The sequence below is a fragment of the Hipposideros armiger genome, unplaced genomic scaffold, assembly GCF_001890085.2.
Source record: "Hipposideros armiger isolate ML-2016 unplaced genomic scaffold, ASM189008v1 scaffold_513, whole genome shotgun sequence".
Classification (NCBI taxonomy): domain Eukaryota; kingdom Metazoa; phylum Chordata; class Mammalia; order Chiroptera; family Hipposideridae; genus Hipposideros; species Hipposideros armiger.
In genome coordinates this window covers 1105655-1117445 of record NW_017731863.1, presented here as the reverse complement: position 1 = coordinate 1117445, position 11791 = coordinate 1105655, and the positions used below count along the sequence as shown (strand labels likewise).

Genomic DNA, 11791 nt, shown 5'->3' with positions numbered 1-11791 from the left:
TTGAAATCTAAATTGTTCTTATTTTGTGGTGATTATAGAACAAAAGGATAAAAGAAGAATGTTTCATATAATTAAATATATTATACTCATTTATATTAAATACATATTAAAATTAACACAACAGAAAATTTTGAGTATATAATTTGTTGAATAATTTATGTGGCAATTTTTATGTATAATTTCATATATTGGTAAAAGTCAGAACTACTTTTCAGAATTTTTCTATCTTAAGTTTGGGGTAAGTGGAATTAATGGGGCTGATTGAATAGAAAAGGGCTATTGACCCAAACATTACTTTTTTTTTTTTTTTTTTTTTTTTTTTTTTTTCCTCAGCTGAGCCATCCTGCTACCTATTGGCAGCTCAGCGGCTGCTCAGCTCAGGCTGGACTCGAACTGCTGTTGCTCAGAGCTCAAACTCTTGAGCGAGCTCTTAACCAACTGAGCCACTCGGCCGGCCCAAACATTACTTTTTTTTTCCTCTCATTCGGAGGCCTTAATAGTTTACAAATACTTTTCTTTTTTTTTTTAGCTGAGTCATCCTGCCACCTGTTGGCAGCTCAGTGACAACTCAGCTCGGGCTGGGAATCAGACTGGTGATCCTGTTACTCAAAGCTTGCACTCTTGAGCCAGCTCTTAACCAATTGAGCCACTCAGCTGGCCCTCTTAATAGTTTATAAATAAATGGCAGTTTTTATTTTGTAACTTTTCTATTGGTTTTGGGGAAAGTATCCCTTAATTTGATGGCACATTCATTCACATAATTTTTATCCCAAGTTAGAGTTGAAGAAAATAAGTTACACAGTTGAGATTAAGTCTGAGGCAGTTAATTCAGGCAGCTCTATTATAAAACATTACTTGGTAAATAACTATTTTCGTAAACACATATATATAGGGTGAGTTAATTTATTCTTAGTCTTCTTACTTGGATATAATTTTAAGATCTTGGGTTTATAGGTTTATAGACATTTACACTGTTATATAGCAACAGTTTTCCATCCCATACTATTTTTTTTTTAAGCAGAACCTTACATTTATGTCTGAAGGTATATAGGAGCCTATTTTATCAATAAAGATGAGTAATAAAAATTGGTATGCTCCTCAAGTTAATTTTAAAACAATGCTTACTTGGGGCCGGCCGAGTGGCTCAGTTGGTTAAGAGCTCACTCAAAAGTGTGAGCTCTGAGCAACAGTGGTTCTATTCCCGGCCCGAGCTGAGTTGCCGCTGAGCTGCCAAACAGGTGGCAGGATGGCTCAGCTAAAAAAAATAAAATTAAAAAAAAAATAAAACAATGCTTAATTTATCCTTAAATTTATTTTCAGGGCTTTTTATCTCTTCTTACCACAAAGCTATTACTTAGCAACAACCTCTGTCTGTATATTTTAAGAATTGGCCAGCAATTTATTGCTGATACTGCAAACCTGTTTATCACGTGTAGTGGGTTTACAAGTGCCCCCCCCCACCCCCAAAAGGTGTATCCAGGTCCTAACCTGCTTTGGCTATAAATATGACCATATTTGCAAATTAGAGTCTTTGCAGATTTAAGGATCTCCAGGTAAGATCATCCTGGATTTAGAATGGACCCTAAATCCAATGACTGCCCTTATGTGAGACAGAGATTTGAAACACAGAGAGGGACACAGGGAGAAAGCCATATGAAGACAAATGCAGAGTCAGGCAAGCCAAGGAGCGATAAGGCTAGTGAGGTGCCACCAGAAGAGAAGCCAGGACAGAGAAGCATGGAATTAATTCTCCCTTTGGTCCTCCAGAATGGACCGACCCTGATTGATTTCAGACTTCTGGCCTTGAGTTTCAGAACTGTGAGAGAATAAATTTAAGCTATCCAGCCTGTGGTAATTTACAGCACCCTGGGAAATGACTATGCCTATTATTTATTATCTATCCACTATTTTTTATCTTATGTAGGGAATGCAATTCTAAAAAACTAATTATATGCAACCTCGCAGATATGTTTTCTGCTCAACTTGATATTCTTTAATATCAAGGTCACTTACAAAATTTTGTATTTCTAAACTGCCTCAATGATGAATGGAACATCATAGATCCAGAACTTAATTTTTGGTGACCACTGTCTATTTTGACTGTCATAAAATAATTTCTAATTGAAATTTGAGGGCACATTTTCTTTTTCCCTCGGAGCTCCCAGATATAGGCGTCCATGCTCTCTCTCCAGTCACTATGAGTTCAGGCAGGCCAGAGCATAGCCAAGTTAGTGTGGGCAGTCGAAAATCCATTAGCAGGAGGCTTGAAACTCATGAGAGACAGAATAAGCCTTTTAGCCTTTAAGGATTACAGTCAACAATATTATAAACTTCAAAGTTGCCAAGAAACTAGATTTTAACTCTCACCACAAAAACATAATAATTACATGTCAAATATGATAGAGGTGTTAGCGAACGCTATAGTGGCCATCGTTATTGTAATACATAAATGGATTCAATTATATCTAAAAAGCGAAACAAAACCTCCTGTCTGCATTAGCTGCTCAAAATGCGCAAAGCTGAGAATGGGATAAGTGACTCCAGCGCGCACCAAGATGAAGGGCTGTGATGACTGGCTGGGCACACAGGTGAGATTCCCCCAGGACTCGCCACACGAGGAGGGCAGGTCCAGGCTTTTGTTTTCGCTTCCCCTCCATTCCATGGAATGCACTTAGCCTCCTGGTGGAGTGGCTACTCCTACGTAGTTTCTTAAAGGTCACTTCCTCAAGGACTTCTTCCCTGGCATTCCAGATTCAACCCCCACGCCATTATACGTTTTCATTGTATATTTTCTCTTTTGTGTAATTGTTATTATCTCATCATATTCTAAGCCCTAAAGCGGGACCCTGCCTGTATTGTTTGCCATCTTCTTCCTAGTGCCCAAGGCAATGCCTGACACCTAGGAACGCAACAAATATTTATTGAATGAGTGAACGTGAGATTCAAGTCAAAGACTACTATCATTGTATTATTTTTAAATTTTTTGCCTCTTGTGTTAATGTAGCTTGATCCACGCCTGCCAACCTCCCCAATGTGAATAATTCTATTTTAGTCCCTGGGTAAGCCCAAGTTTCCATTTACGTGAGCCCCTCCCGACTTCAATTTCATAGAGTGGTCCTTGCAAACAGCGGCCAAACTGCCCAGAGATTTTTCAGTCAACAATCAGGGTAAAAGGATTTGTAAAGTGTATTAGTTTGATAGGGCTGCCGTAACAAAAATACCAGACTGGACGGCTTAAACAATGAAAATTTTATTTTCTCACAGTTCTGGAGGCTGAAAATCCAAGATCAAGGTTGGTTTTCTCTTCTCTGCTTGCACACTGCCTCATTCGTACTGTTCTTACGTGGATTTTCCCCTGCTGTCTCGGTATTTCCTAATCTCTTTATAAAGACCCTAGTCAGATTACATTAGGGTCCATCCTAATGCCCTCATTTTAACCAAATACCTCTTTAAAGCCCTCCAAATACAGTCACATTCTGAGGTACTGGGTGGGAGGGAGTAGGTAGGGTTTCAACATATAAATTTGGAGGGGGACAAATTCAGTCCATAACAAAAATGAAAAAAGAAAAAAAAAAGGAAAACAATGGGAAAGCTCTGGGGGAGGCCCAGTTCTCAGAAAATTAAGAGCCAAGAATTCTGGGGTTTTAATGATGGCTACAGGTATCAAATACATCAAGGAGTGAAATTTATACCAAAAGGTTACATATGAGTGCTGCTGTGGAGATAAATATGTATGGATATTGAAAATTGAGTACTACGTACTTTGAAATGAGTAAGAAATGGCCCATGACCTCAAAGTATTAACTTGGAAAAACACATTTTTCAGTACATAAAATTACAATAGTAACTACGCCAAAGAGGAGATTGTGGCAATATTAACATTGGAGCTTCTTACCAATTCACCAGAAGAAAATTGAAAATAATGATTTACATTTTTCATTATGCTAGAGTATAAAGCACATTTGGATAGGGAATCGGCTATCCCAAATTTTGGATTGGGCAATATTTTATAACTGACTTCATATAATTGACTCCTTGGTCAAGAATTTCCTCAGGTATAAAATAAGGGGTCAGGTAACATGATCTCCGAAGTCCATTCCTGGTCCAATATTCTAGCAATTTCTTTGTTAGAATCAGTTTTCCATCCCATCTTCTACAGAACTCAACTAGTCTCCAGCACTGGTTAGCTGCTGTGGTTTGACAACCTGGTAGCTAACTGTTAACAGGTTATTAGCACCAAAACATTTAAAGAACAGTATAATTACCCATATTAATACTACTTTTCTTCAATTTGATACACTTGAAGTGCTGACACCAACACAAATTAATCCATTAAAGGCATCAGTTTGCCTCATATTTCCTTCGTTTCCTATTATTTCATTTATGCTTAAACAGATTTTTAAAAATAATTGTCCCGATTGTTTTTATAGCAATGCAAATGTCTTCATGTGTCTTGTTGCTATGGTACAAATATAGTTGGTAAAGCATTTTATAATAATGAGACATGTAGCATTTTTTTCAAAGTAAGTATTTATTAAAAAAATTAACCGAAGTGGCGTTTTTATTACTCATAAATTATCATAAAATATTTAAACAATTTGTGTTCTCCAAAAGTGTTTTTACATTCTTCATTGGCAGTGCATTTTGATGGTATGAAAAATACCTCACAAACATTCCATATAACTTTGTTAGAATGTATGTAGGGCAGAAGCCAGAATCCCAACAGTGAATTGTAAAAAAATTTTTTTCAGTTTAAGTATTGCAGCAGTTATATAAACAGTGAGGATTACAGAATAGTAAATGAACACCTGTGTATAAATTTTCAAAGCAAACAAAATGACTAGTTTTATATTTTTCATTTTGTTTCAGCCTTTCCAAAACACTTTTAAAAGCAAAAGTTGAAGTTCTCCAGTTACCCGAAATTTCAAAAATCTATTATACTTTGAAAAACTTAAAAGCAGCATCATTTCAGTAGTGGTTAACTCACAGATGTGCACACAACTACAACGGCCCTGTCGCTCAAGCCTGTCAGAGGCACCAGTTTCAAGTCAAGGCCACGCTGGTGTGGAAATACAGCCCAGGGCATCCAGGTCCTTTCCGGTGGTGGAAAACGGGGAAAATTGAAGGGACTCTCCATACAGACTCCAAGGTCCTTTAAGATTTTTATTGGGGAATTGGGGGATGGGTACAGACAAGTTGCTGTCCTTTTGTTCTTCAGTCTGGTTGTGGAGGACGTTGCTTCACTGGCCCAAGTTGGCACCATCATTGTGCTCTTCCCGGGTGAGACAGACCAGTCGCCAGCCTCTGGATGGCCGCTCACGCTGGCTGCTAGCTACACACAGTAGCCAATGGCAACCCACTGCAGCACGGGCTGCAGCCTATGCCATCACCATCGCCTCACTTGGCAGCCCAGCTCCAGATTGAGCTGTTGTTCAGCATCTTAGCTGTAGAGGGCAGTGTCACTGGCCCTCATATGTGGGATCCGAACCGGGGCCTCTGGTGTCCCAAGCCAGTTCTTAACCATCGCGCCACTCGGCCGGCCCTCCAAGGTCCTAATTTTAAAAGCAGGTCCATTAAACACCTGAATCCTTTCTGGCTCCCTCCTCACTTTAAAACACAGATGGTACAAAGGCTTCATATAAAAGAATAATCTTTGGAAAACGTGTTTTTATATCTAATAACTAATTTAGCAGAAAGAGCTACAAAATGCAAATTTTTAAAAGGTTACCTTATTAATGGGACTATAGATTAAGTAGGAGCCATTCATATCTTTAAAAAAATTTTTTCGCATGTCATCTAATGCAATTTAAATTAGAGATCAGTCAAAACTATTTTAAAGGACCTTGAAAGAAAAAAAGGCCATTATTTGGAATATAAATAAATCATGCATATAAAAGTTCTATATATAAATTGACCTATTCTAAAATAACTAAAGTAACTTAGCTATTTAAATTACCACTGTTAGCAATAAAAGGCAAAAACAAAGGGTACCTACTGAACTATACACATTTAAAATGATTGAAAGTAAATGTGTATTTTATCACAACTGAAAAGAAGCCAAAAGGGTACATTTTGATAATGTATCATACGGGCTACAAAAGATGCAACTAAGTCATCACACTGCTGTTAGTAAGAAAATAAGTTAGTTCTCCATCTTTTGTACTCTGAAGTTCAAAGGCCCAGTATCAAATCCCTAAACCTCCAAACAATGGCCAAAAAAGATTCCGTCTAACACTTAAATCAAACCACTTCTGTGCCTCTGCCCCACAGGTTTAGACAGACTGAGGTGAGAGAATTGTTCAAGTAGTTACAAAAAGAAACACCAGAGCTCTGCAGGGGAATCACTTTTATTATTTTTTTTTTATTTTTTGTGTGTGCATCTATATAACGGAACAAGTTAACCATATAAACCAAAAGGTAATTAAATATTTCAAAAAAGGAAAATAACCTCCCCACCGCCAACTTTTTGGTCATCTTTCTCTCTCCCTTAGAATTATCACAATCCCCTTGGCATATCGTTACTATACATCAATAAGGAGACCACAATATCGTACAAAGCAGACACATAAGCCCGTTTTCTTATTAGACCTGCCCTGGAGGCTGGCAAAGTGGGCTGGACATAACCACCACAGCTGAGGCAGTGCCCGAGCTGTACTTCAACATCACGCTGACCAAGCCCTTTGGCATTTAGAAAAGCAGGGGTGTTCTCTCTCCAGCTGGCTGGTCCTTCCGGAAGAGCTCTCTGATCTGGGTTAATCGGCCGTAGAGCCTCTCTCTCAATGGAGGGATGTGGTAGCTAGGATCCAGAATGTTTGTGACTCTGCGCTCCCTCTCTCGTTTCCATAGCTTGTATGGGTGGGCAGGAAACGACGGCCGCGCCCTTTCTCTTCTAATTTGTAACGTAATTCCACTTACAGCCAGCATCCCCCATACTGCCAGGATAATAAAGTCTAAAAAACAGTAGAAAAGAACAGTTTGAACTGCTGTATCTTAAAACCTAACACATATCTAACATGTCACCTATCAAAGCCTAAATCTGTGTCATCCTTTCTTGCTAATATTAGACTTTCTGTGAGTGTGTCCAAACACTTGCAAACCAAGGAATGAGTGAGGATGCTACAGTCTTACATTTGAAAACAGGAGCTTTCTATTACAGGCACTTGAGAGTCCAGACAGGTTGTAAAGGAACCAGTGGTTTGGATCCTTGTCATTCCAGTATTTTATGACCAATGCCCACAGGCATAGTCAGGGGCAGGCAGAAGGCAGCAATCTAGTTATACGTCACAAACGTACATCATAGAACCTTAGATGCCACCATGCTCTCTTCCTCCCCATTCCCTGCCTCCTTCACATAGAATGGGTACAGAAATGAATGAAGAGTTCAACAAATTGCACTGGGCTTCTAGCAAGCAAAAAGCTTGGCAAAATACTGTCTTGTATGTTAAATTTCCAAGACATGGATTTCAAGGTCTCTACCATTAACCTTTTATCCAATGAAGGCTGGCTCAGTATAGTAAAGATTTACCCTTAAATATTCATAACAACATCATGATTGTGCTTATACATCTTCAATTCTAAGGCATGCTTTTCCATCCTATTTTAACATTTTTGAAACCAATATACCTTACAATCTTTATGAACATTTAATTTAGTCGTCTTTTTTCCTTTAAAAAGTTAATGGAGAGGCGACCAGTTAGCTCAGGTGGTTAGAGCACAGGCTTATAACACCAAGGTTACCGGTTCAATTCCTACATGGGCCACTGAGATGTGCCCTCCACAACTGGATTGAAGACAACTATTTGACTTGGAGCTGATGGATCCTGGAAAAACACACTGTTCCCCAATAAAATTTCTTTAAAAACAAAAAGTTAATGAGGCCGGCTGAGTGGCGCAGTTGGTTAAGAGCTCGCTCAAGAGTTTGAGCTCTGAGCAACAGCAGTTCGAGTCCCACCCCGAGCTGAGCAGCCGCTGAGCTACCAACAGGTGGCAGGATGGCTCAGCTAAAAAAAAAAAAAAAAATTAATGGAAAATCTTTAATAGGTAAAAATGTTACAACTGAGGATATAATGCACTTACTGACTAAAAATCACTTTCAATAAGCAAAAGGGGGGGAACAGGACAATAACTTAAAAAATCAGGATGTCATTCTTATCCCTCTCATCCCATCCCATAAGGTGGCAAGCTTTATGCTTAGCATTTTTCTCACAGCTGGGAATTGACCAGGTAAACCTAAGTAATCCTGGTTTAGAAATTTCTAAACAAAGTTCACTTAGTAGATTTTTAGAAGTATAAACTTCAACCACCTGACAAATTTCAATTCTTTCCTTCTGGCATTGTAAGTTATCATTAACAGAGGACTCTAATAATTTGTATGGTCTGAGTTTCCTCGTATCAGATTAACGTTTTTTCCAACCAGTTAACCTTCTTTCAACCTAGTTACCAAGTGCTCTTGTGAGCACAGGTGGGCCAATACTCCTAGTTGACTATCACTCTTAATCTTCGATTTAGTCTTACCATTGGTTTGAAAAGGCACATTTGTGAAAGCTCCGCGGAAGTGAGCGTTGAGTGCTCTCTTGAGTACATTCAAAGTGATGTAAGAAAGGCTTGTGTACAAGTAACTGTCAACAGCCAAGACCACCGTATAGGAGCCAATGATTCCACAAGTCACTATGTTCAGCTGTGGAAAAGTGGGAGAGTTTAGGCTTCACCTATGATAGAACAAGAATAGTGTCTAACTCTCATTACTGGCTTCAATCACAGGGAATCACTTCCATTCCCTCAAGGAACATGAAAAGGGACCAAGTATTAGCTGAATAAAGGGTACCTGAAAAGATAAACTGAAAATAATCTTCAATATCCAGTGAGTTCTTACAACACAGTTTACCTTAATAAAAAATATCATTCCTGTGTAAGAACTTCAACAGTATAGTCTAATTCAATGAAGAACCATTTTTCTGGAGAGATAGCTAATGATCCATCGGGTTGCTGCATTATAGAGAGCCCTACCTTCTCTGCTCCCACAAGTAAAAGCATATTAACAGTGATAACCTGCTCCACTTAAGAAAATACTGTGTGGGCCAGCCAAGTGGCGCGTTGGTTAAGAGCTGGCTTGGAGCACCAGAGGGCCCCGGTTCGGATCTCCCATATGAGGGCCAGTGACACTGCCCTCTACTGCTAAGATGCTGAACAACAGCTCAGCCTGGAGCTGGGCTGCCGTGAGTCACTGGCGATGGCGTAGGCTGCAGCCCCTGCTGCAGTGGGTTGCCATGGGCTACCGTGTGTAGCCAGCAGCCAGCGTGAGCGGCCGTCCAGAAGCTGGCGACTGATCTACCTCGCCCGGAAAGAGCGCAATGATGGTGCCAACTTGGGCCAGTGAAGGAACGTCCTCCACAACTAGACTGAAGAACAAAAGGACAGCAACTTGTCTGTCCCCCTTCCCCCAATTCCCCAGCGCTGTTCCCATCCCCCAATTAAAAGAAAAAGAAAGAAAATACCGTGTGATAATCATAACTTCTCTTGCGTTCACAGTAACATGGCAATATAAAATCAACCATCACATAGAGATTATCATAAAGCTCTCCCTAGTGAATAAACCATGCAAAATGATGCTATTAAGTGAACTGAAGGACAATATAATGAATAAATCTTTCTTCTGATGAAATACTTACCATTCTTAGGCAGCCCATGAAAACTACTGGGATGAGAACAGCTATACAAGAGAAGGTCACCCAGAACACACCATCATTACGAAATACTGTTAGGTTTCCTGAAAAAGCAAACAGCAATCAAGAGTAAACAACAGATTCAACAAGGTAAACTTCATTTTCTCAACATCTGAACACGGACATCCATCAAAGGTTTAAGGTAACAACCGGGAATATGTTGGCCATTAGAAATGAATTCTGACTTTATTCATTTAAGTGTCAATGTGGTCGCCTCTGAAGGATGTGTTATAGAAGGTAGAAGGGTGGGAGAAAAATCAAGAAGGTAAAGGCTCTGCACTTATTACCAGGATAATTTAGAAAAGGCCAGACCAGTCCAAGCTCTTCCATTCGCTAGTTGTGATGCTGGGCCTCAGTTCCCTAACCCATAAAACAAGAGGATTGAACCACTTCATCTCCAAGCTACAAATCACCCATTCTAGCTCTAAATTTCTATGATTCCATGATTTTGTACTGCAAAGTCAAAGGTACAAATAAATGGCATTCGGAGTTAACCATATGAACTCCCACCCAATATAAGCAGCAAAATCCATTGAAAAGATTTTTGCCATTGGTGCATTTCCTGCCCAGGCACTGCATACTGCAAGATTTGATTTCCTAATCTATCAGAAAAGATAGGAGCTAACCACTAATTGGCTCCTACAAAACTTACTCCAAAATGCAGCACTCCTTGGGTTAACCCAGGACAAATATATTAGAACTACCATTTATAAATTAAATTGAAATGGCAAGAATATAAGCCCGACAATTATTTAATACTGACACTGGCACCATAATTCAGTCCAACTGGAGGTGGCCCAATACCTTGACACCCACACCTGGCAGAGTGGGAGTTCTGCAGGGAGAGGATCTGACCTTGGACCCCGTATTCTCAGAAAGTGAACTGTAACATGCTGCAATGAGGTGAATTTATGGATCATCACATTCTTTAGTTTAATTATCCTAACCTTCACAAAATATACAAGGAGTGATCAAAACACACAGTGAATGTTTAAATAAAAGTTTATTACAATAAAAGACACATTGCCATTAACCCCCCTCAAAATTACCACCCCTTGCTTTGAACACACTGATCCCATCGTTCTTGCCACTTTCTGAAGCAGTTCTGGAAGTCCTCTTTCCTGAATGTCTTTAGTTGTGCTGTCGTGGCTGCCTCAATGTCCTGAATCATTTTGACTTTGGGAAAGAGCCAGAAGTCACATGGTGCCAGATCTGGTGAATACAGTGGGTGAGGACACACCACAATGTTTTTATTTGACAGAAATTGCCGTATACCAGAAGCAATGTGTGACACGGAGTGCTAGCATGATGGAGGATGATTTACAGCACACTTTAAAACATACATTCTCTCACCTGTAGCTCACACCCAACTGACTGGACCGACAGACAAGTGGAAACTTGTCACACACTGTTACTAAGGTTCTACGAGCTGCTTCCCGTATTGAAGATCCCTGCCTTTCCGTTGGATGGCACTCGGCAGCAGCATTCACTGTATTTTGTGATCACAACAGAAAGGCTTTGTGTCACACATCATTTCTGGTACGGCAAATTTCTGTCAAATAAAAACATTATGGGGTGTCCTCATCCAATGTATTCACCGAATCTGGCAACGTCCGACTTCTGGCTCTTCCCCAAAGTCAAAATGACCATGAAAGGTAAACGTTTTGAATCAATTTAGGACATCGAGGCAGCCACAACTGCACAACTAAAGACACTCAGGAAAGAGGACTTCCAGAACTGCTTCAGAAAGTGGCAAGACTGATGGGAAAAGTGTGTTTAAAGTGAGGGGGAGTATTTTGAGGGGGATTAATGGCAATGTGTCTTACTATAATAAGTTCTTTTTTTTTTTTTAAACATTCACCATAGTTTTTTATCACATCTCATAGGTTTGGGGGTTTTCTCCTGACTTCAAAATTTGTGCTATTTCTACTCATCAAAAGCACATTAACTACTGCAAATTCTAACCTATTATTTCTCCATTCTCCAAACATTAACAAAAGATGGGGGCGCATTTAGTATTTGATCTAGTACATTTTAGAGTAGGGCCCTGTATCTGTATTTTCAAAACA

General features: G+C 39.6%; 1 protein-coding gene across 1 annotated transcript in view; it reads right to left on the bottom strand.

Annotated features, from left to right (window-relative positions):
* Positions 1-6155: 6155 nt before the first annotated feature.
* TM7SF3 (transmembrane 7 superfamily member 3) overlaps positions 6156-11791 on the bottom strand; it is a 31520-nt gene continuing 25884 nt past the window's right edge. The window contains exons 10-12 of the mRNA XM_019668057.1: positions 9669-9766; positions 8515-8677; positions 6156-6950 (exon numbers count right to left, since the gene is read on the bottom strand). Coding sequence (XP_019523602.1) covers positions 6688-6950; positions 8515-8677; positions 9669-9766 — 524 coding nt within the window. The 3' untranslated portion in view covers positions 6156-6687. The remainder of the gene's footprint in view (positions 6951-8514; positions 8678-9668; positions 9767-11791) is intronic.